This window comes from Typopeltis vanoorti, chromosome 16, assembly GCF_054136105.1.
Source record: "Typopeltis vanoorti isolate ZY-2024b chromosome 16, IOZ_Tvanoo_1.0, whole genome shotgun sequence".
Lineage (NCBI taxonomy): Eukaryota > Metazoa > Arthropoda > Arachnida > Uropygi > Thelyphonidae > Typopeltis > Typopeltis vanoorti.
The window spans coordinates 40,897,876-40,924,573 of record NC_143564.1 but is presented as its reverse complement, the minus strand read 5'-3'; the positions used below and the strand labels follow the sequence as shown (position 1 = coordinate 40,924,573).

Genomic DNA, 26,698 nt, shown 5'->3' with positions numbered 1-26,698 from the left:
GACTACATACCTTGCTAGCTGAATCAGTCAGTGTCTTCTTCAGAGTTTGCCAATGAGAATTCAAGGTTTGGCTCTTGTTTTCAAACTGCTGTAAATTTTTTTCAATAATGTTTGCATAGTTGAGTACACTTTACCTGTAACAAAGCTACTCGACTTTAATTATTTTTAAAACTTTCTTACATACTGCTGTTGTATTCAATGTGATGTTCATTTTTATCCTGCTTAGTATTAAGTAATGGTCACTTCCAATTTCAAATCCTCTGTACACTCTTGTATCCTGAACTAGCATGTTCAGGATACAAGTCAATTAGGCTTTTCTTATTTCTTATCTTCTCTCCCTGTGAACTTATGCACATCTTTATGTTGAAACATGATGTTTTTAATGACTAGTCTGTGTCCTGAGTAGAAGTCCAGTAAATACTTACCATTATTATTAGCTTTTCCCTTTTCTCCAAAATTTCCCAAAATGTTTCTTTTATTCCACTTCTTTTCTTTGGAGAGTAATAACTGTTTTTTTATGGTTTGTATTTCTCACACTTTTCCCCATGTGCTACAGTCACCAGTTGATTAGAAAACATATCAATAGGGTCCCTTTTTTTTCCCCTTTAGCACTATAATGCTGAGTATAATGCTAATTTCCAAGTATAAGTTGAATTAGTGAATGAACCCAAAACAGACTGCCATATATCATCTTGAATGAACACACACAGAAAGAAAAACTGTGGGAAAACTGGAAACAATTTTCCTCATTTTCCTCCCCTACAGACATTGTAGTTACGAAGGAAAGAAAGCTGAAGAATTCTGACTCATTATTAATCCATTCTCTGACCTTGACAAGAACGAATGAATAGCTGAGTGAGTTGCATCTAATTTACATCCAAACAGAACTTAGGTTGTCACAAATTAATTAAGTTAAAATCTTATAAAATAGTGGTACAATCAACTAAGAACTTTTCAATTTATTTTTAATATATCCGAAATATGGATATCCTATAGCAGTTTGTTATCTAGTAGTCTGCTGGCATGACATACATTGTTCTTCCTAAAAAAGAAAGATCTGTTTAGGATGGTAGAAAAACATTTTTTTTCTATGCCCAATGCACTTCAGAAAAAGAAAATGACTAATCTGTATTTAAAGTTTGCACTTAACAAGTTTTTTGTCACTGAATTATTAAATACAAATAATTTTTATGAAGTACAATATTAGCAGTTTTTCCATTAGAATGGATAGTATATTATACATGACAAATTATATTTAATCTTGCTTACATTAATTTTTTTTTTATTGTAGCTTAAAGAAAGGTTTGCATTTAACTAGAATTGTATAGTGAAAACACTACAGCTTGCTCTCAGATATCCTATACTGTAGGGTACAGTCCTTGAAAGTGTGTACTGTTTTCTGCATTGTGTGGTGGGCAGGTTATTCCAAAAACCAGTCATCAGGTTTCAAAAAATACTTAGAATTCAGTACAATTCTATTAATGTTCAACAAACCTCACAATTGACCTGAAAAGATGTCTCATTGCTCTGTCTACATTACTCCAGGATATAGTTCTTCTGCCTGGCAATACGTTTTCAGACTACAGTTCTTTTCAGTGCACAGGAACCTGTTTCCTTCCACAGTATGGCCTTTATTGCAATCTCATCAGTGAATTAAATTACCTTGAAGATACTGGAAGTTACTTCATGGCAGATGCTGTATTTCTCATATATAAGTAGCAAAATGACGTATAAACCATATGTATTATTATTATATCCTGGAATTGAGATAGTTATAACATCTATTGAATCACTCATATATCATGGTAAAATTAATTTATTATACAGATATTTCATCTTAGGTATCATAAGACATCATCAGTGTGAACAGCAATAAAGAATTTGGATAAAGAAGAAACATGGGAAGACACCAAGCTGTTAAGCAGATATATAAACATGAATGTTTATACAAAGAAAGTGCTGAAGCCTTAATTCTTTCACCTTATCTCAATTGTAGCGATTGCCTTACTATTCCTAAAGTATGGGAAATTGTCATCCTCAACTCAAATAAAGTAAATAAATAAACAAATTTTAACCTATGAACATGTGACTGTGTACATAGAGGGATTCTAATTTAATGCATGCACTCTGCTGTTTCTTTAGTCAAATTCCTTGTTGTTCACACTGATGTCGTCTTATGATATGTGAGATGAAATATCTATCACAAATTAATTTTTACTGTGGTACACATGTGATTCTATAGTTATGGATAGTCCACAGGTCTCATTTTACAAGAAAATAGTTAACAAGTTTTTTGTCAATAGTATTGAAAATAGTATAGAAATACAATTTGTCTAGTATGTTATACTAGACAAATTGTATTTCGTGTTTTCATCCATATTTTACTATGTCATAAGCACGGAATAAAAGGTTGTGTGAGATTCCAAAAAGTGTCTTGTATACGTATTATGGAATACCTGAGCTAGTTGCAGTGTATTTGGCTGCTCTCATTGTACAAGTGTTTACTTAGGATAAAATATGGATGAAAACAAGTTCTAATTTCTTGTCATGTGTAATATTAGAGGATTTTATAACAATTCTCACTAACAAATACTATTATAGTGAATTCATTCTAACTATTAGAAGGATACTGGCCAGTGTATGTTATCATCAGTGCTATGATAAAGAATATTTATTATAACACATTATTCCTTTGGTTTCTGTATGAGAGTCAATTATGTGATGTGCATTGAATAAAATTAACATGATCAAGAATTAACTTTTTTTTGTGGTTTGTCTTGCAGCCCAGTAGGAATGCCGCACATGCAGAGAGTTGTTGTACAAAATTTAAGCCCAGATACCAGTATTCACATGTTATCAATATCTGGTAGTACTTTACATTTTCATTGTTCATTTTTCCAAGAAAAGGTAAGATTTCTGGGTTTTTTGCAAGTCATTTTATAGTTCATAAAATCATTACTATGGACTTTAAATATTTTCATTATTTAAAGAATATTAAATTGGTTTTCCATTTAAAAATAATGTCTGCTTTAGTTCTTCTTGGTTACTTTGTTTTAATTTGGCAGCATTAATGGAAAAATCGATCAAAATGATGATGCAGATCTAACGAAAAATTATAATTATTTATATGGGCTCTCCACAGAGTCAAAAGACTCATTCTATCCATTTAACACAATACCTATCATATATCTCCTTAAACCCATCCACTGTTTGAGCTCTTACAACCACCTCTGGTAATCCATTCCACTCATTCACCACTTTCCACTAAAGAACTTAGCCCAAACACCCTTATTAACTGCACTCTTAGACAACTTCCAAGTGTGACCCCTTGTTTTCCCCCTACTCCCCATGTATTGAAAAATTTCTTCTGTGTCAATCTTATGGTATCTCTTTTTATCATATCCCCTCTCCACCTGTCAGCTAAACTGCAACTCACACACCCTCAATCTATCCTCATAGGGAACATTCCACAGACCTATCATCAGCGTGGTCATTTGTCACCACCTCCTGATCCCCAAGAAACGCATGTGACCAAATCTGTGCATGATAGTCAACATGTGACCAAATCATAGCTTTATGAAGAGGGATAATAACCTCTCTATCTTTACTGTCATTGCATTCTTCAGCATCCAAATAATCCTCTGAGCTACTTTGCCAGCACTTTGCAATATGTCCTCTGAATTTCAAATTGCTATCCACCATTGCTCACACCCAAATCCCTAGCCTCATCAGTTTCCTGTAAACTAGTACCATCAATATGATACGAAGTGTGTAATCTTTTCATCCCAAAGTGCATTACTGTACATCTTACAACATTGAATTGATAACCTTTGCCCATACTGCCAATTTATTTAACTCATCTGTTGACATATCTACATCTATTTTATTAACTATTCCCCTTCCTAGTTTTGCATCATCAGCAAACAACTGAATGTCCCCTTTCAAGTTTTCTGCTATATCATTAATGTACAAATTAAATAATAATGGTCCTAGTACAGAACCCTGGGCACTCCACTAGTCACCCTAATTCACCTTGATTCTATTTCACCATTTTCCATCCTCTGTCTGTCAGCCACCTCTTATCTATGCTACCAGCTTCATATCTGTTCCCCTTTGCTCCAGCTTATGTAATATAAAGTATCATATTCCTATCCACCCAATCCTAAATTTACTTTTAATGAATTTGTCCAATACTTCAGACACCACTCCAGAGATACTGATTGATCTGTAATTTGCTACTTCTGTCTTGGAGCCAACTTCATGTAATGGAACTATTTTACCCTCTTTCCACCCCCTTAGAACCTTGCAAGAGCCATTACTGAAATTAAGCAACTTCATCAGAGGCGCTGGCAATTCGCTTGCACATTCTCATAGCACATGAGCAGACATACCGCTCAGGCCCACTGCATTCACATTGCTATTTTTCAGTATACTAAATAGCTCCAGTTCATGTACCTCAATTCTCACAGCAGTGTGTGTCGCCTCATTAACTACAAAGTTGCCACCTGGATGATATACCCTTGCAAAGTGATCATTTAGTAACCACTATTTCTTCTGCTTCTGTCACTTTACTACCATCAGCACTGAGTAAAACTATCTTTCTATAATCATTCTTTCTCTTGCCTGCTATGCAGCCAAAGAACTCTTTTGGATTTACTTTGGTCTGCGTAGCTAATTTTCTGTCGAAATCTAATTTAGCCTTTCTTACTATACTAGTTCCCCTTCTTACATTTTTATTCCAGTTCTGAATTTCCATCTCATCTAGGTCTTTTTGGATATTATTCTCCCAACACATCCATGGTCTATCTCTGGGTTGCTTTCAATCAGGATTCATCTTGAATGCTTGTTTAGCCATTCTCTCTTCACCCATTCTTTCGACATGTCCAAGCCATCTCAATCTGCTTGCTCGAATCTCATCAACTAGAAGTCATTCATAAAGTTCATGTAGTTCTTGGTTATGTCTCCTTCTCCATTCACCTGTTGTATTATCTAAAAGTCGATACACTTTTCTGAGGATTTTATTTTCAAAGATCTGCAATGCTTTTGCTTCTTGGTCTGTTATGCTCCTGTGTTTTGCTCCATATGAAACAATAGGTCTAATAATTGTCTTGTATATTTCTGTTTTAACTCTGCTTGAAAGAAGTTTGGAAGATAATAAATGATGTAGTGAATAATAAGATCTATTGGAAGCATGTATTCTAGCTTTTATGTGTGTGCTAATTTTATTACCTTGAGTAATCAATGTTCTAAGATATTTGAAGGAGTGGCACTTTTAAATTTCAGATTATCAATGATAAAATGGTAATTTCTCCCTTGAATGTGATTTCTTCATATATTTAAATATTCAGTTTTATCCTGGTTGATTTGTAATTGATTTGTAGCCGAGTGGATACACTATCCACTCGGCCTGGTTGGCCGAGTGGATAGTGTATCCACTCTCCAGCTAAAAGGCTTTAGGTTCGAATCCTGCCTTGGGCATGGATGTTTGTGATTGTCTGTGGAAATACCAGTGGTGGGCAGTGGTAAATGGCATTGGTGTAGTTGAGTCCTTGGACTCCCTGGAGGTGTCAAATAATAATAATAATCCTAGTTTTTTTAGCAGCAATTTTGAGTTTTCTAAATGTTGTTCTAATGTCTTCAGCATTTTCTCCAGCAAAGGCATATATCATCTGCATATCCTAATATTATTGTTCTGTTTATATTATCTTTTACAATTACTCAAATGCATTTTTCTAATGCTAAATTAAAAAGAATGGGTAAAAGGGCATCTCCATGTTTCAATCCTGTCTTAATATCAAAAGGCTTAGATGTAATTCCATTTGCTAATACCATGTTTGGCTGTCAGTGGTGCAAATTTTCATCTAATATTTGCCAAAGTTTCTCTTATTTATGAATGCTATCATATGCTTTTCTAAAGTCCACAAATAAGATATGGACGCAGATTGTATTTCCATTTTTTTTTCTAATATCTGACTAAGTGTAAATATTTGGTCTACTGTTGATCTATTTCTTTGGAATCCTGCTTGATATTCACCAATATTTTCTTCAGCATAAGATAAGATTCGTTTTAGTATAATATTAGATAAAATTTTGTAGCCTGCTGATAATAACGATGTTCCCCTATAATTTTCTCATTTATTTTTTACATTCAGAGATTCTTATTCTCAGTGACTAAATCATTTATTTAATTATTATTATTTTTTTTCAACAACATTATATCATAAGTTATGTGTTACCATGTTTTAGATACATTTTCTAGCTCATGTAGTATGTGACCATTTTGTGTGTTCTACCTTTTTTTTTTTTTAATCTTTTATTTCACTGATAATGTTATTTTCAGGCAATAAATATTTGATGTATTTCAGAGTAATTATTATTAAACATTTTTTTTCTGCATATATGTGTATTGGTTATTCATCTATGTGACAGCTGTAAAAGAACAGTAGATGCTCACTACAGCATGAACCTTATGTCCACATTGGCTCTAGCACAAGATTAGCTATAGTGAATTGGTAGGGAGAGACACTGTCCCATTCATTCCCTTAGGGGAGAGACAACAAGAAGGTATTAGCATTCATTTTCTATAACTCTGGCTACTTGAATGTGTCTCTCACCAAGTTTTAGCAAAGCTGTTAAAATCATTATCTCCCACCCCCCAACACATTAATTGATACATAATTTACTTTGCACCAATGCATTGCATTGTTTCAAATATTGTTACTGACAATTATGAAGATGAATGGTTACTTTTGTGGATCTTAAGAACATAATAATCACATTAACTCTGAATAGCCAAGGACTAATCTAGATTTTCTTTTATTCATTTATTTCATATTTCCTAACCTCATAATTCACATAATTTCATAACCACAGCAAAATGATGGTACACCACTATGATGAAATTTCATACTGAGCTGGCAGGAAAAAAGACCCATAGGAATACCAAGCTTTAGATGAATTGATGCAGTTAGAAGTGTCCTTGAAGATCGAAATATCACATCTGATAGTATTGGAGTAATGACAAATAGCAGTATAATTTGGAGGAAAATTTTGGATAAGAGGTTAATAATAATGGAAACTTAATCATATAACCAGCATTGTATCGTGTACACCCTTCAGAGTATATGTCAGGAATTTGATGATTTCGTATTGTGTTGTATTATTTTAATAATAAAAAAAATCAGATTTTATTATTAACACCAGTCCTCCATAGAGTCAGAAGGCCCATTGCAGAAGGTATATGTTGTCACACACACAGTTCATCAACCTGTGCTTTCAAGTCATTCAACGTGTCTGCATTCACCATGGTGTCAGGCAATTCATTACACTCATCAGTTGCTCTCCATTCAAAGAATTTCCTCCTTACTCCCTTGCTCACACTTTCCATATACAGTTTCCAGGGATTGGCCTCTTGTTCTATCCCTTCCCCCCCCCATTCTATGAAAAATTTCTTCCACATTAACCTGTTCATATAACCCCCTTACCAACTTAAATGTCTCAGTCATATTACCACTCTTTCTCCTATTCATGAAGCTTGGCAAATTTCATTCTCTCAATACTTCATACTCTGCATTCCAGAGATCATTTACCACCTTAGTCGGTCTTTTCTGGACCTTTCTAATCTCTTTTATCCTAATCACCACAAAAACTGGGTGACCAAATCTATGCATGATAATATATATGAAGCCTGATCCAAGACCTCATAGAATGGAACCATAACCTCTTCTGCACGTTATATTTGCACATTAATGCCATCTGCATTATTGCCATAATTTGATGTGATAACTTCAACTTGTGCAATGTGACCCCTGACCTTCAGGTCCTTTATCTTTTGCCCAACCTGCCAATTTATTTAAATCATCCTGTAGAATGGTTGTTTACATCACCTTTATCAACTATTGCCCTTCCCAGTCTGCACAATGAGTAAATAACTGAATATCCCCTTTAATCATTCCCTGTATCTTCAATATACAAATTAACCAGTAGTGGCCCTAGTGCAGAGCCCCGAGGCACTCCACTATCACCCTCATTCTCCTAGAGTCCACTCTATCATATATTGAATTGAATAAAATATTGAATAAAATGGGGAGAAGAGTGTTATTGATGATAGCTGATGAACGGTAGCCAAGGAGAATTGAAGTTGTATTGCAGGATAGTGAAAGGAGCTCATTTGAGGCTATTTGGTGTGAGATTGAGACTGGCAGAATAAAATATACAGTTGGTGCTGCTATAGACCAGGTGATGGAATAGATGGTGAAGATAGTATGCATAGGGAAATTGATGAAATGAGTGAAAGGAGGGTACTTATTATGGGGATTTCAACCATGGTAACATTGATCGGAAGGAGGAGAGGACACATGTGAGGAATGAAATGGATTTTATTCAATTATTAAGGGATAACTATCTGAGACAGCATGTAATTGAAAATACTAGGGGTGTGAGAGTGCTTGACCTGGTAATAGCATCTCAGAATTTGACTGTAATGAATATGACCACGTTGTCTCCTATTGGTGAGAGTGATCATAAGGTCTTGACCTGGGAAGTGGCTAAAGGTGTGAAATTTTCGATTAAGACAGGGTATATGTAGAATTACCATGCTGGCAAGTATGACAAGCTTAGGAGATTGCTTGGAACTGAGTGCGCACTTTGCAAAAGTAAATCATCCAGGTGGTGACATTGAAAAAAATGAAGGAATCATTAGTTTATACGGGAATTGTGATGAATGAAGTGGAGGCGAATAGTCTATTACAGAACCTTAATGTGAATACATCTGTGGGATTGGATGGTATACCGGCACGGGTCTTTCGTGAAGCAGCTAAGGAATTATCAGTGCCCTTGACCATGTTGTTTAATCTGAGTCTCGGGTCTGGTTTAGTCCCGAAGGTGTGGAAAGAAGGGAAAATAGTTTCACTGCATAAAGGAGGATCCAAGACCACGATTGCAAATTACCGACCGATCAGCATATCAGGAGTCGTTGTCAAGGTCTTGTTGGAGAAAGTAGTCAAGGGAAAAATACAGGAATGGATTGATGAAAATGAGATACTGTACAGCATGGCTTTGTGAAGGGTAGATCATGCCTCAGTAACTTGCTCAAGTTTTATAACAAGGTGACGGCTGAACTGGATAAGGGAAATGGGTTTACAGTGATACTGCTGGACCTGGCAAAGGCGTTTGACAGGATACCACATGGAATTCTAATCCGTAAACTACAACATATGGGAATGGATATAGGGTCGGTGAAACGGATAGGTGGGTGGTTGATGGAGAGATATCAAAGAGTAGTTTATTCAGGAGTAGAGTCCAAAAGATGGCCTGTGACTAGTGGTGTGCCATAGGATTCTGTTCTTGGACCACTGCTGTTTAATCTGTTCATTAACGATATAGGGAAGGATCTGAGTGGAACAGTTCATTTGTTCGCTGATGATGCAAAGTTGGATAGGGCGATAGTGAATGCAGAAGATGTCAAAATCTTGCAGGATGACTTGGATAGATTGGAGTTCTGGGCTAAGGAGAATGGATGTCAATTTAATGTGACAAAATGTAAGGTTATGCATTTTGGGGTGAAAAGATTAGCAGCAGTATACCACATTGGTGGAACTGTACTCCAGGAGATTGATGAGGTCAGGACTTGGGAGTGTTGGTGGATAGGGAGATGAAGTTTAGGGGGCACATTGCAAAAGTAGCTAAATCAGCTCATCAACTCACTTGCTTGTTGAAAAATACCTTGATGAGCAGAGACAAGTAAGTTATTGTGCCTCTGTACCGAGCCTTGATAAGTACCTCATCTCGACTACTGTGCCCAGATTTGGTCACCTTGGTTCCTTCTTGATGGGAAGGAGGTGGAGAGGATCCAGAGGCGAGTGACTAAGATGATAGCATGTCTATGGAATGAACCATATGAGAACAGGCTGAAGATTTGTGGGTTGCAGAAACTAGTTGATAGGCGGAAAAGGGGAGATATGATTGAGACATTCAAATTGCTAAAGGGTTTCTATAGGATTAATTCAGAGGATATTTTTGAGATCAGGTCTGGTGGTGGGAGAACTAGGGGACACCTATGGAAGCTGGGCAAGAGTGTGGTTAGCAGGGGTGTTAGAGCTGGGTTCTTTACTTTTAGAGTGGTAAATGAGTGGAATAAGCTGCCAGAGTCTGTTGTGGGTGCTATGACGGTGAGCGAGTTCAAGGCAAGCTATGATAGATACTGTGAGAATGTCATATAGTTGTGTGGACATGATGTTTAGGACCTCCCTCGACGAGTTTAAGGACTCCCTGGTGTCGCCCGAAATAATAATAATAATGATAATATGACACTGATATGTCAGCCATCCCTTTCCATGCCACTAACTTCTTATCCATTCCCATTTTCTCCAACTTATGTAATAGTTTTTGTGTGGTATTCTTTCAAATGACTTTGCAAATTCCAGTAGTATCATAATGTGTCATTTCCCTTATCTGAGTCTGCTGTCAATCTATTAGAAAATGTGAGTAAATTAATGAATATAAATAAATGTTATGCAGTATTCCCATAACGTTACTCCAATAGCTCTGTGGTTTCCAGCAGCCAGTTAGTGTAAACATTACAGAGATACATAGAACTATTCTCTATCAAAGACAAGACATAGATCTTACACCTTTCACATCTATTGCCATGCCAGTGCAGATAGTACATATTGCTGTTATTCTGGGAAGATAAAGTTAAAAATATTTGCTTTTATGTTCAATAAATTAAAATTTCCAGGTATGGATAATAACATTTTCTAGGAAATTCAGTTTGTTTTTATGAAGGTTTTTAATTTTCACGGTTTGCATAGGTTCTATGAGACTCAGGCCAGGCCTTTCATGCTTTGTTATAGCCCATTTTATTATGTGTTTTCTATAGTTTGCATTTACTTACTGTTAAAAAAAAAAAAAAAATGCTCAGTGTTGCGCATTCTTTTAGCTTGAGTTCCAGAAGATATATATGACATGAGGACAGAAATGAACAGCACCTAGGTCTTATAATAAACTCTAAACTCTTTGATAAATTGATTCAAATTCAGTTACTCCAAAACTAAAAAGCTGTTTGTGTTTTTTGTGTGTGTGCATGCGTGCGTGCGCATTTTGGCTTCTGTGATCAAGTTATTCTTTCTTATATTATTGTAATCTATTTAAATTAGGAATTATGAATTTTTATTAAGGAAAGAAAGGAGTAGTGATAGCATTCAATGCCAAACATTGAAGATAAGCTTCTTGATAGGAAGGCAGTTTCAAGTCAAGTTTTGTGGTAAACTTAAAAATGGAGAAATGAACAATGAAACTTATTTGTGCCTTTGGTTCCATAGTTGGTTTTTCCAAGGAGGAAGTGGAGGAATTTTTTTGAGTGATTAGAACAGGCAACTGACAAAGAAAATGGAAAAAGTAGTCCTTGCTGGAGATTTGAACAGCAGAGTAGGAAATGAATCCTACCAGGTATATAGGAAAATTTGTAGAAAAGGGCAAAGCTAATAATAATGGTAAGTATTTTTTGGACTTCCGTTCAGGACATGTACTAGTCATTACCAACACCATCTTTCAACATAAAGATGTGCACAGGTTCACTTGGAGAGAAGACACAAGAAATAAGAAAAGTCTCATTGACTACATCATTGTTGATAGTGATATCATCATGCTTGTTCAGAATACAAGAGTGTACAGGGATTTGAAATTGGAAGTGACCATTACTTAGTGCTAAGCTGGATAAAAATCGATGTCATATTGAAAAAAACAGTATATGTAAGAAAGCTTTAAAAAAGAATTGAAGTAGAGCAGCTTTCACAAGTAAATTGTAGACTTGAATATAGAAATATTATTGAAGAAAAAAATGAAACAAACTGAAAACAAGAACCAAACATCAGAATCTCAGTGGCAAGCTCTGAAGAAGTTTGATTAATTCAGCTAGGGAGGTATGCAGTGAAGCTGTTGGCAAGAATAAAAAAATAAGAACACCATGGTGGACATAGGAAGTTAAAGAAGCAGTTATAGAAAAGAAGAAAGCATACCAAAAGTTCCTAGCAAATAGATATCCTAAAAGAATAAAGAGGAAAATATAAGAGAATTAAGTTGTGTATAAAAGTAGCTAAACAAAAGTCATGGGAAGATTTTGATAAGAATATAGAAAATAAATACCAGGAAGGTGACAAAATGTTCTGCAGGCTATTGAAGAAGCTTAGAAATTGAGAAAAGAGTAAAAGGAATTAAAGATGATAAAGGTAACATGAAAACTGAAGATAAGGAATATTCTTAGATGTCTGGAGTAATTACTTTGAAAGACTGTTAAACTAACCAAGCAGTGACAGAATTATACTAGAAAATTTTCAAGAGGAATACATATCAATACTTGTGATAGAGCAGCTGGAGTAGATGATATTTTGACCAGAAATGCTTAATTATGGAGGTATAAAAGTTCTGCAGTGGCTATACTGCATAATTCAGAAGGTTGAATTCCCAATGATTGGAGTAGAGCTCTCATAATACTCATCTATAAAAAATGGAATAAAGATGAATGTGAGAATTATAGAGGAATTTCTCTACTAGTTATTCCAGGTAAGATTTATGCAAACATACTTGAAAAGAAGTTGAGAAAGATTGTGGAAGAGAAACTTGGAGAAGAACAAGCTGGGTTCAGGCCAAATAGAGGTTGTAAAGATCAGATTTTCAATTTAAGACAAATAGTTGAGAAATTGTGGGAATATGCCAAGGATCTGTACTTAAGTTTTGAAGATCTGGAAATGACATATGACAAGGTGCCCAGTGAAAAGCTCTTCAAAACACTTCAATTGTATGGGGGTGAATGGAACATTGTTCAGAGCAATGCATTGTCTATATTTAAGGTGTCAGTCAGCAGTTAGAATTGGAGGAAATACAGGAAGATGGTTGGATATAAAATCAGGGGTAAGACAAGGATGCACATTATCTCCATTCTTGTTAATCATCTATATGGATCACATTACAGAAGGAAGTGGTATCAAACCTGATATTAGAACTGGAGATTTCAACTATTAGGCATGGTTTTTAGTGAGGATGGCAGGTTAAATCTGATATAGACAATAGAATAAGCAAAGTTGGTATGGTGTTAGCCAGCTGAATGAATTTATATGGAATAAGAGAGAAATTAACAAAAACACCAAACTAGCAGTATACAAGACCATGTTCAAACCAATTTTAAGTTATGCATCTGAGAGTTGGGTTGGAAATAAAGCATTTAATCCAAAGACTAGAGACCACTGATACAAGGGCTCTGAGAAAAATTAGGGGAGTGAACCGACAGTATCAATGGTAGAATCAAGAATCATATTAAAATGAAGATATTAGAAAGGAACTTGACATTATTAGCATTCAAGAATGTTATTAGTAGAGTTAATCTAAGGAGGTATGGCAACTTAAATAGAATGGATGAAGAAAGGTTAGCAAACTGGTGTTTGATGCCAAAATTGCAGGAAAGAGATCCAGAAGAAGACCAAGGTCTAGATGGATTGATTTAGTCAGAAGAGCCTTAAAAGCATGGAATGTTAGATATAACAATATTGGAGTGCTTACAAGTAAGATTGATTTGGAGGAAAATTGTTGATAGGAGATTAATAATGATGCAAACTTAATCATGTAGTGCTGTCATAGTATCCTGAACACCCATTGAGCAGGTATAATGATGAATTTATATTATTATGCTGAATTTCAGAGTAGTCTCATTCAGAAGTAAAGAATCTTACTTTGGAATGCCTGATACTTAAAGAAAAAAAAAATGTGGAAAATTTAAATGTATTAATTATTCACTGAATAAGGACTGTGACATCATAAGGACTTGTGAGATCAAAACTGAGATTAGAATCGCCAATATACAGAGAATTTAAGATAGCAATAAAATATATAAATTCAGAAGATAATTGTTGAATTAATTATTTGATGCTCATCATAGCAAATACTGTTATATCAAACGTGTTTGCTGTAGCAAACTTAATGAAAGCCAGCTAGAACCCCATAATTACAGCTGTTCTACAGAAAATTCAGCATAGCCAACTACTTCTGTAGATCCTACAGAAGTAGTTTGCTAAATCCTTCTGTAATTAGGGTCCACTTTTATGTCTTTATTTTTATTTTTTTACATTCCATGTCAAATTTTTATTATATTGGTACTAGCAATTCTCATGATCCATAGTTCCTTTTATTTTCTAATGAGTTACAGCTTCTTATTTCTTCTATATTCCTTACTCTATACCAAGTTATAATGTAACACAAAAAAAAACGAATGTGTGATCCTTACATGTGTCAATTCATATCAAGCAAAAAAACATTGTGGAAAATGCTCTTAGATATGGAAGTTGAGGCCACGTGTGGACAGTAGACTAGATGGTCAGCATGTTTGTGAAACTTTTGCCTCCCATTACTAGCTCCTTTCCTTATTATCTCTTCTTTCTCTTCACATATAATGAATTACAACTCAATGAAACATTGTTTTGCTGCCGATCATAAAAAATCTCCCACAAAAAATAGTTAAAAATAAATAAATAAAGCAAAAAATAAAGTGCCCCTCCCCAAAAGAAACACACATTCTTGCAAAAAAAAAAAATGATAATAATAAAATACCAAATCCACTTCATCAACATTTGTCTTAAACAGCAATGTAAATAATATATCAATATGCAATACAATACAATATATCAATTTTCTCCATCATTACTGTTATAATGAGGGCATTCTTCTTGAAAACCTCATCGTTTGCATCTCCAGTTGACTTCCCTTTTACAGTTACATCAAAAAGAAGAAGTAGGCAAATAATTCAGCATTTGAATTATTTGCCTACTTCTCCTTTCCATGATCTGACTATTGCTTCTACTCCTCTGTTACTACTGCTTCTGATCCAAATACCTGCTCAGACAGAATAACAGAAATTATCCTCACAGGAATGAAAGCCTTTATGCTCCATTCTGCCCAAATTCCTGTACACTATCTGGGCCTTGATTCTCAAAGTGTGCCAGTGCAGTACAAGAAAAAAAATTCAGCATTCCCAAGTAGAACAAGATCAAAACTCCAGCTGCATGCTCCACCTACATTACAGTTCACATCATTCAAAATCTCAAGATCTAGTTACCACTTCCATAAACCCTGATCTTCTTCTTGCTATATTTCAGTGGGGTGATGATAACCTTGTAGACTTCAATGTCTAAAGATTATCTTATTGACATTAAAGTGTCTCTTTCCTTAACTTTCAGTAATACCTAGATATTCAAATATGATCAGATTTCCCGTATTGGTCTGATCGACACCTCCAGCCCTTCCTGATACAAAAAATGATCTCAGCTTCTACAATTGTCAAGAAAAACTGTGTTCTTTTCCACTGAAGAGCAATATTATTTTTCATTGCTACAGTTGCTAACTTTGTACAAATCCCAAATCTGCCCAATCATGGAATACTACTTATACATTTGGAGTGGTGCACCAGAATCCTCTGAGATTGCTTGATGCTATCCAGAAGGGCATTGTGGTTAGTTGATGATCCCTTTCTCACAAATCCACTATCTCTCTCTCTCTCTCTCTCTTTCTTTCTTATAGATGTCCAGTTGCCAATTTAAGCCTTTTCTTCAGATGCTTTAATGGGCAGTGCTCTGCTGAACTGGCCACTACCATTCTCCACTTTCTTCACAAGAGCAACTTCTGGTGAACATCCATTTACAGTTCAACACCAAACTTGCTTAGCCAACGTCTCTACTACCTCTTTCACATCTACAACTGTTCTTTGGAACAGCCTCCCTAACTCTGTCTTCCCCGAGAACTATAACCTTCGGCTGTTCATAAAAAATGTCAACAGATTCCTTTAACCTCTTGGGGGAAAGATGTTTATTATGATTATTTTTTAATATGAATTCTATCCACAATGAGATGTAAGCCTATTCTGTAAATGGGCTAAGTATTAGATAGTCTGGAAACTGCACTACATCCATGCAACTTTTTTCCAGGCCACTTCTGTTTGCCAGTAAGTACATATGGTGATTTCACCAGGCAGTAAAATTCATATGCCATTTACAGGTATTCATATCCATGGTGTGATTGAGATTCAAACCTACAACCAGTTGTTTGAAGAACAGGTTAGGGTTTGTCATCCACTCAGCCAACCTGGGCAGCAGTTATGTAAACAATAAAATTCATAATGTGTTTTACCTATTTGTTGGCAAATATAAGAGAATTTTACAAGATACTTAATATTATTTTATCAGCAACCTTTTTTAAACCTATAACATATTTTAGTATCTTGGATAGGATAAGAGTTAGATGATCTGGAACCTTGCTCTGGAGACCAAACAGAAAACATTTTCAAGTCACTTCAGGCTGCCTATATAGGCTAGTGGTCTAACACCAAACGGTGAAAGTAATCTTTAGCCTAAAAATATTCACAAACATTCATTCCATACTGGGATTCAAACCTATATTCTGTAATATAGGTTTGATGGCAAAAATATTATCTGCTTGAACCCAGGCCAGCAACAGCTTCATTGCTGCTGTTCTCATTCATCTGAATTAAGAAATCCTCTATTCTGTATTCAAGTTATAATTTTGAAATTATAAGTTAATGTAAATTGTAATAAACTAATAAAAAATAAATTATTTTTAGGTTATTCCACCAGGTGGAAACACAACATTTGATGTAGTGTTCCTTGCAAGGCAGGAAGGTCCAGTTGAAAATACATTATTTATTCATACATCTTTAGGTTCTTTTAAGTATCAGGTATGTTACTATTTAGTATCAGTATGTTAGCCATTTTTTGTATATGTACATAAAAAAATTGCCTGTGATTTAAAAAAAAAATGAATTAATTATGAGCAAATTTAATTATGGTATCCAGAAGGGCATTCTGGTTAGTTAATGGAAAATGCTGTTAGATATGGAAGTTGAGGCCACGTGTGGACAGTAGACCGGATGGTCAGCATGTTTGTGAATCTTTTGCCTCCCATTACTAGCTGCTTTCCTTATTATCTCTTCTTTTTTTCTTACATATAATGAATTACAACTCAATGAAACATTGTTTTGCTGCTGATCATAAAAAATCTCTAGAAGATAGAATAACAGAAATGTCACAAAGAGAATAATAAATTCTCTTTGTGAATTAATATAAAAAATAATCACATTTAATTAACTTCGGTTTTTCTCTTTAATGTATTAGTGTCGTATTGTGACCATTTTTTTTATGTGAATCACACCCACAGAAGGTTATGCATCTGTAGTATGTTTAAGTATATACTGTAGTTTATATGAAACTAGTTAGCTACTAGTAGTAGGCTAACTGGCTTCTTATAAACCTCTTAATGCTACTATAGTGTGGTTAATACTATATGTGAAACATAATTTCCAGTACAAAAGGCTCTTCCATCTCCATACAAGAAAAGGTACTTCACTACCAGTTAAGTTCTTTTTTATTATTATTATTATTATCAAACAAAACCTATTACAAACAGTGTCATATGTGGGCATGAGTTAAGGAGAAAGGGAATCTCGTGACATGTCTTTTGTACCACAGGGTAGTTATAGTTCTTGGCGAGTGAAGAGGTCCATTCCAAAGAACAGGGATAGATGGAAGGAAAATGAGAAGGTTCATTAAACTTGAAGCTGAACTGTGTATGAATGTTGATGGAATTAAATAGAATCTGTGTCTTTTCAATCAGAGAGAATTGTCACAACTATTATAGCTACATAGAGACCAGAAAATGAGTACAGAGTAATTTTTTTTTCCCCTCAAATTTTAAAATATTTTCAATCATAGAGAAAGATTACTATAACATTCTCTGGAGAAATATAAATTTTGAATACTGGAACAATGAACTAATAAAGCATCGGTTGGTTAAAAAATGGTTGTATTTTTATGTAAATGAATTAAATGAATTTAGTAAATGAATTAAAATTAAGATGTAAAAAAAAAAAGTTAATAAACAAGAAAAGTAACAAAAGAATTTCATGTCTTCCAAAGCAAATTATTTTCATATTTGTTATTATAGTTTTTTTATATTTCTTTTTATTAAGATCACGTTTTTTTTTTTTTTTTCCTCTCACTATATGGTCAGCTTCTTCAGGATCAAGAATGAGAGACTGATATATGAATTGTACAAGTGAAAAAAAAAAAAAAATGCTGAAATAGAGTAATTAGTCATGAATGCCAAATAGTAGCTAGAGTATGTTGGAAAACAGATAATCTTGTATCTTCTAAATAAATACTGTGCTTGCTTACAACTAAGTTGATACAATGCATGTTATATTTTTGGTGAAGGCTACAGTTGTTTTTCATATCCCCTTCCAGGTTGAGGTGTATAAAAGAGTAAATTACATGTAGTTTGATGCAGTAGACATTACTATATACTACTATTATATATATATAATAGTATATTATATATATATATATATATATATATATATATAATATACTATTATATATACTACTGTGACAATCTGCTGAAAAGTTCTGGCCAAAGTCTCATAGGAATAATAATGCTGTTTCAAGCCAACAGTTTTGAACACTGAAAGATATTCATTCTAGTAAACTAAATTTAACAACAAAATCCATGCCTCAAAATTGTCACTTTTCTCAATTAATGCATATCGATGTCTTCACTCACTTTGATGGGCATCAACTCAGAATACATTTTGCTGTGAGTACTTTTGTAGGTTTTCTATAATATTACTTATTTTGTGAAATTTTAAAACTGTATACTGAGACATGGTTACTTATCACAGAAATAAAAGAAGTGCTAGAATTAAGGCTCCTAGGTGCTTACCATTTAGCTGAAATCTGTAAGACTTTAGCCATGGCCTGTAGTTATAGGAAGAAACCTATACAAGACTTTTGAGTATGATAAGAAGAAATTACATTTGGAAATCTTACATCTCTATATTAAATTTGGAAATTGCAATATTTTAATTTTGATTTTATATTTTAATTTAAATTTGGAAATTTAAAATCCTTAAGGGTTTAATTTACTCCTACTCCATCTTCACCAATGTGTAGAAGGGCAACCAAATTTTTTAATGCTTTAAACTATGATAAATGGATATAGTATACCAAATCTTGTAATATTTGGATTTAAATTGTTCATATTTGGTTTAATGTATTAAAACTAAGAACTTTTATTGTTAAAAGACCATTAGATTTAATGATTAAAAATACAAAGAGCCAACAAGTTTCACTAGCCACTGTCTAGCATTTTCAAGGCTGTACTGGTGTGAAAACAAATGCATCAAGTTACATGATAACATACACTTTAGTAACTGCTAGGCCATTATATTTGATAATTCGTATTTGATGGCGTGCATGCGTTCGAATGCTTCAGTCAGAATCCAGTACATGACCACGTGTTGTGTAGTTTTTCACATAATGTAGTTCTGTTAAGCTGAGAGAATTGATGAGATATTTCCATATGTCTTTAAGAATAGCACCTTGATTTCAATTTAAATTATTGCCTGTGCTGCTGCTTCTTTGAAAGTTCTGTGTCTGTAGTCATTCTCGATGTAAGGCATAGAACTGTTTTTCCAATCTAAACCAACTACCACGATCAGACAAGTCTTAAGATCACCCAAAGATGAGGTACCTTTCTTCAAATTTCCTGGAGTATATGAAATTCCATGCATGTGTGGCCTTTCTTACATTGGACAGACTTCTAGAAGTTTTGAAATAAGACAGAAGGAACATATGGGGGATGTCAATCAGAATAGAATCATCACATCTGGTTTAGCTCATCATTTCTCAACATCAAATCACGTTATAGATTGGAAAAACAATTCTATGTCTTAATCTCCTTAATCAACTATTGCTCTCCCCAGTTTTGCATCATCAGCAAACAACTGGATATCCTCTCTTAATTCTTTCCCTGTATCATTAATATACAAATTAAAGAGTGGCTTTAGTACAGAACCCTGAAATACTCTACTAGTCATCCTCATTCTCTTAGATTCTGCTCCACCATATACTGGTGGAGCAGAATCTGGTGTATATCTATCACCCTCTCTATTCATTCTGCTAGCTTCATATTCATTCCCATTTGTTCCAACTTTTGTAATAGTTTTCCATGTGGTATTCTGTCAAATGCCTTTGTGAAGTTCATGGTGTAACCATTTCCTTTATTCATTTCTGTCATTTTATATAAAATGTGAATATATTACTAAGACAGAACCTGCCCTTTACAAATCCTTGCTACCTACTATACAGTATCACATTGTTATCCACCCAGTGTTGGATTTTATCTTCAAATTTTCCAACCACTCCTGATAATTAATTGGTCTGCAGTTTGCTATTCTTTCTGTCTTTCAGCCACCTTTATGTAATGAGAAGATAATTTTATTTTATTACTATTATTATTATTATTATTTTTTTTTTTTGTCTTTTGCATATATCTTGTATACTTTTTTGTGCTCCATTGACTTTGTTTAAATACTTCCTTGGATTCCTAATAGTATCATATTTTTGGCACTTAGAGTGTGTAAAAAGAATGGAAGGAATTTGTAACATCTATTTTCATTTTGTCCTCATCATGAAATATGTGTTTTTGTATTATATTGTTTTTTCTTTACATAACTTATGTATTCAGTTCTCTGTTTCATTTTCATTATGAAAAGAAACATTTTGGTTACCTGATTTTGATACCTTTTGATAAGGGGCGGGGGGGAGTTGCTTAACATTTTCCTGGCTGGTATGTTCAAATTGTTTCACACTTACAGTTTAACATCTAGCAAGTACACAATAAATTGTTACATGTGCTTTGTATAGAAGTCATAGCTGTGTAGAAGGGATAAGATTTGTTGCTTTCAGGACATGTAACCAATAATTAAGAGAATTTCTATAATTAGTTGGCATATTTAAATTTTTAAGAAATATAGGTAATTATATTTCAATCTGCATTAATCAGTTATGAACCATTTGTGTTGTTGTTAGCATATGGGAATATCCAGGATACCAATATTTATATTTGGATCTGAACTTAGGTATCAATCAATTAGGTAATTTAGGCTGGTTGCATGTGCAGGCTACCATCATTCCCTAAAGTGTTCTATGTCTGTAAATATATGTGGTCACAGACCAGTTGGCCTGTTTTGATGGATGAAAAAATCAGAGTTTCTGGGAGTGAAAAACCTTCTACCTCCCTATGAGATTGGTTAACTCGCCTTTAGTTGAAAACACCTGATGCAGATTTCTCACATCACAGATGGGAATCGCTCCCAGGTCTTTCTGACCAGAGGGCTTCCTGATTACCAGCTGAGCTATCGAGGCACTAACCCTTTGTGTATGACTGACACATCTAAGGAAAATAATAGGTATGAATACAAATAGGTTTCTTACAGATGATAAATATCCAATTTATAGTTTGTGGTATTATGAGTGTTGAATAAAGTACAGTGATTGGGGTTGAGTTACGTGTGTCATTGCTATAAGCGTTAGTTATGAATGTATTCATTTATGAGAAGAGCTTTAGTTAAAAGAAAAAAAAAGGGGGAGGGATGAATAAGTAGTATATTTCCTCCCACACATACGTGCATACCATTACACTGCCCACAGGCACGTGCAAAACAAAGTAAAAGTTTTACTGTTAGCAGAAAATGCAGTAAAGTACCCTAAACATCTGTTTCAAAAAATAAGGGAAATTTTTTATAACTTAACATCTCTTCTGTTCCTTTATTGCTAAAAACAATAAAGGAACTGAAGATTTTTGGATATCACTTGAGATAAATTGAAATAAGGAATCATGAAACTTTATGCAAAATATGCACATGTATATTTATTTATTTTAAACCTGGTGATGTATCCAGAGACTTTGAGACCTGAAAGATATGACAAATTATATATTTCAGGAGTTGGAATTTTCTTCAGTAAGGCCCACCAGCTCAGCCTAGCAGCAGGCCAAGCCCACCAATCTGTGCAGACAATCATTATACACAGAGATCAGTTACAGAAAGCTTAAGGGGTCAAAAAGCCTCTGTTCAGTACCACGGCAAACCTGTGTTAGAAAGTTAATTCATCATAAGTGAACTCTCATAGGTGTACATTAGTCATATAAGAAGGTACAAAGGTTTCAATTTGGCTTATTTAAGATTTTAATATTGAGTATATTGTAATTGCATCCAAATGTAAATCCAACTTAAGAAATTTTTTACTTTTCTAGAGAGCTGATGTGAGTGTAACCCTTAGCATCAAAGTTGCTTTGGCTTGTTTTGTTTAAAATTTAAAAATTCTGCACACCAGCCTCCATATATTTGCACTTTTATTAGTGCCAAATGTTACATTCTGATAAGCTAAGGAAAGGATTTTGATAAGCTCTCTGGTAAATTGTGAAACTATTAACAGTTTACATTTGGCTATAAAAATGTGGTTATATTTATGATATCATCCATATTAATATCAAATGTTTAATTTTATAAAATTCATCCAACCCAAATATTGCTGAAGATAACATTCTGATTTAATGAACTGTATGATATTTTGTGATATATAAGCGAAAAAGAAAGCAGCACAAATGAGTACTTACAATAAGGTGTAAACAATGTAATTACATAGGAAAAGTGGATATTAAAGATCCAATATATTTCAAAGCCTAATGTTTGTAGAAACTTATGAAAGTTTTGTAAAATTTGATCTGAGAGCTTACGAGAATGCAATCCTTAGCATTGGAGTTGCCTTAGCTTGCACTACTTAAAAGAATATGACTGCTGCCCAAACATCTGTATGTTTGCCTTTTATTAATGCATTTTTTTAAGGTTTCATTGACTTGACAGCTGTTTCAAACTAGTAGGTTCTCTTCAGGCACTGTATAAGTAAAGCACCTCTCTAAAAATTAGGCGATCCCCTAGACCACTCACAACGTGTGACCAAAGGATCATCCAACTCAGCAGTGGTTCCACTCAGTGACAGGCTCTCCTTACCACTGAGCAGAACTGCTCATATCCTAGGGTAAAAGCATTCACCAACACTTTCCTGACAGAGGCTACTCCAGAAAACACCTATTCCCTGGAGACTCAAATTGCTCTCTCAAGGCAAAATCCTCCTGAAATCATGCCCTCCCTTCCCCAGCAGGAACCAGACCCCGAAGAAACCTTAAGAGAGCAAAAACTCTCATTCAGTGCTGAAGAAATCAAATGTCAGTGAAATGTATGTTTTGTAAGTGAACTCCCAGTTGGTGCATAAAAGTAATTACTAAAGAAAGAGCCATATGGCTTCATTTTGGCAATGTAAAATTATGTAGGAAAAGTAGATATTAAAGATCCAACATTATTTCAAAACCGAATGTTTGTAGAATATGGACAGCAATATGGATGCTTGGGCAGCAGTAGCATTCTTTTAAGTAGTGCAAGCTAAGGCAACTCCAACTGAGGATTGCATTCTCGTAAACTTTCAGGTCAAATTTTATGAAACTTTCATAAGTTTCTACTAACGTTCGGCTTTGAAATAATGTTGGATCTTTAATATCCACTTTTCCTGTGTAATTTTACATAGCCAAAATGAAGTCATTTGGCTCTTGCTTTAGTAAGTAAAAATGTTACTGTGTCATGATATTGAAAGCTACTAGGAGTTCACTTTCCATATGATATTGTGCTTCTATTTTGAGAGTGTGGTTCAGAAATTGCTCATCCATGAAAATGTGGTGTTATCCATATAAATTAATCACATATTGTATATATTGAATTTTAAATATTTTTAAAATAAACAGTAATTACTTTATTTAAATTTTGATTATCTTTTTCAGGTTATAGCAGTTGGATCCCCTAATCCTTACAGATTAAGACCTTTTCTTGGAGTGAGAATGCCTCTTAATAGTAGTTACTCCCCCCTTATTCATATGCATAATCCACATGGCTCAACATTACAGGCAAGTGATTTGATGCTAACACAAAATATTTCATCATTTATGTAATAATCATATCAAAATGCTATTACAGCTTAGGAAGAAAAAGTAAAAATAACTGTTACATATTTTTAAGGAACAGTCAAGAGTCACTTAAGGGTTAAGGATAGATAAACAGAGAGGATACCTCCACAAAGCCTTTAAGCCAGGGGTCTCAAACTCAAATGCAGCAAAGGGCCAGTCAATTAGATGTATATCAGATGCAGGCCATATTCAATATTATTCTGTGAACCAAAACATGAACTAAAACAAGAAAGGCTCCAACAATGGCCCTTTTGTTGCCGTGCCTTTACAACTTACGTAAACAGTCACGCCACCATTTAAATTTATAACCATTTTTATTTTTAAATTTTAAAAATATAAGTTCAATTACATTTTATTCATACTTTAAGAAAATTATTTAAATGCATAATTTTGACTTACAAAAATAAAGATTTTTATCTAAGAGTTTTTTTAATTTGATTTTGATCCTGAAACCCGACATCTTTTCCTCTGTACTAACATGTCAATATCTGCTTTTTCGTTTCGTATTGCAATATGAAGTATTGCATTTAATCTAGAATCTTTTATCCGTGAGCGGAACTTTGACTTATTAAGTTTCATAATTGAAAATAATTGCTCACATACATAGGTGCTTCCAAAGATTCATAACATTTTTGCAGAATTAATTTTATATTTGGGATATTTACTGCCGAGGGTATTTATAAAAATTTGGTATGCCGACTTCATTATATTTATTTCTTAGTTCAGTATTGCACTGGAGCTCAATTACTTCCATTTGTAATTCTTCATCAGCATTTTCAGTATTAATTAAAATGCATAAACTGAATAATAATTCTGTTCAATATGTTAGAAACAACAGACAAGATATTTCAGGCCTTTCTTCCCACTTTGCTTCTACCAACCATCTTAATGAGTGGGATAAGAGTCATATGCCCTATATAGAAGAGAACTACCATTCCAGAACCTTCAAGGAGGCTGCTATGGTCACCCGTTCAACAGGAAACCTAAATAAGAATCAAGGTCTAATCCTACCGGAAATTTGGAAAACTTTAATTAGATCACTAAACATCAAAGAAATGAACTTTCACGCCAATTATATTATGTCTCGTAACAAATAAATCATGTTCCCGAGACGCGCATTGTCTCGCACAATACTAATTTTGTATGAATTAGAATTGTCAGTTAAAGCCTAGTCTGTTACCTTCATATCGCTTACCAATTATATCCCTGAAGATGCTGATAGCAAAAATCGGTGAAACTAGTAGGATGATAATAAAACTCACTTGACTAATATTCCTAAAATGTGTAATAGTTTCTAATACAAGTAGTCAAGAAAGAAAATTACACTATGAACAGGATCGACGAGTTCACTAAACGAAAGGTATGCAATCTTGAAGGTTTAAAATGCAAAAAGGCTAGGTGTTTAAACCATCTGACATTTTTAAAAAGGTGTCAAGACAATAATATTATCCCAAAATTTCTTCATCTCAAACAACATTTTAAAACAAAAAAAGCTAATATTATTTACCACCAAACTTCATTCGCCCATCTCCGAGAAAGAATTAGTCATACGAGAGCCTTCCTCAACCAAATAGACTCTCAATGCTATGATTTGTTCACAGACATCTCTAATAACCTTGACGTAGATAGCAACTTTTAGATAATATGATTAGCAACAGTTATGCCAAAACCTTCAGTTACAGCAAAAAGATACAAATTGATAAATTCAACTTGCTATATGATAATTACATTAACTCTAAACCGTCTCTACCAGATAACCAAGTGATAATGAACCTATCTAAACACATTTTAACAAAACCCGAGATCTCAATTCTCAAAAAAGGATTCAATTTTGCCTTAAAACCTACTGCTATTCCTAAAATAGAATTCATCTGTAACTTAGAAAAAGCCATCTCATTGCTACCACACCCAATAGCTAATGACTTACGATTAAAAAGCAGCATAATCCTCTCCGCTCCGTCAAGATCTCCTAACACCAACCCTAACCAAATGGAAAGAAGAACACTACTCAAATTAAAGAATAATAAAGACATAATCATACTTAAAGCTGACAAAAATTAATAATACTGTTATCTTAAATACAAAAATTAAAAGTAAAATTAAATTAAAATTAAAAATTAAAATTGAAGAAAAAATTAAAATTGAAGAAAGAATTAAAATTGAAGAAAGAATTAAAAATCTATTATCAGACACGTCTGTCTATGACATTCTCAGTACAGATCATATGCAAAAAAAACCATAACGACACCAATGAACTATTACGTGGAATGACTAACTGGCCTATAGACTTAATAAGAAAGCTAAAATTCATACACCCGTTGACTCCATGATTGTATGGCGTTCCTAAAATACATAAAGAAGGTATACCATTACGTCCAATAGTTGATGGAATCTATTTTCCAACTTACCAACTGTCTAAATATCTAGCCAGGATTTTATAACAACACATTCACAACTCGGATACTTATATCAAAAACTCACAACATTTTATTGAAAAATTAAAAACATCCCTATCTCTGAAGATGATATACTAGCAAGCCTTGACATCACATCTCTGTTTACAAACATTCCAGTTGTGGAAGTCATCAACATCTTAGACAACTTGTTCCTAAGAAACATCACTGCTTTGTTCAATCATTGTTTAACTTCAAACTATTTCGTTTGGCAAAAAACAGTCTGCAAACAACTTACCGGATTAGCCATGGGTAGCCCACTCTCTCCTTCTTGTGCTGACTTATTCATGGAAGACTTAGAGAATAAAATCTTATCTCAAATTACCCCAAAACCA

At 34.0% G+C, this 26,698-nt stretch overlaps 1 protein-coding gene across 6 annotated transcripts in view; it reads left to right on the top strand.

The window, feature by feature from the left end:
• Positions 1-26,698, top strand: part of Tmem131 (Transmembrane protein 131) — a 704,637-nt gene that overhangs the window by 174,077 nt on the left and 503,862 nt on the right. For all 6 annotated transcript variants that reach the window (XM_090406393.1, XM_090406392.1, XM_090406391.1 and 3 more), the window contains 3 exons: positions 2,784-2,907; positions 16,622-16,735; positions 23,728-23,850. In XM_090406393.1, the coding sequence (XP_090262519.1) occupies positions 2,784-2,907; positions 16,622-16,735; positions 23,728-23,850 (361 nt within the window). The remainder of the gene's footprint in view (positions 1-2,783; positions 2,908-16,621; positions 16,736-23,727; positions 23,851-26,698) is intronic.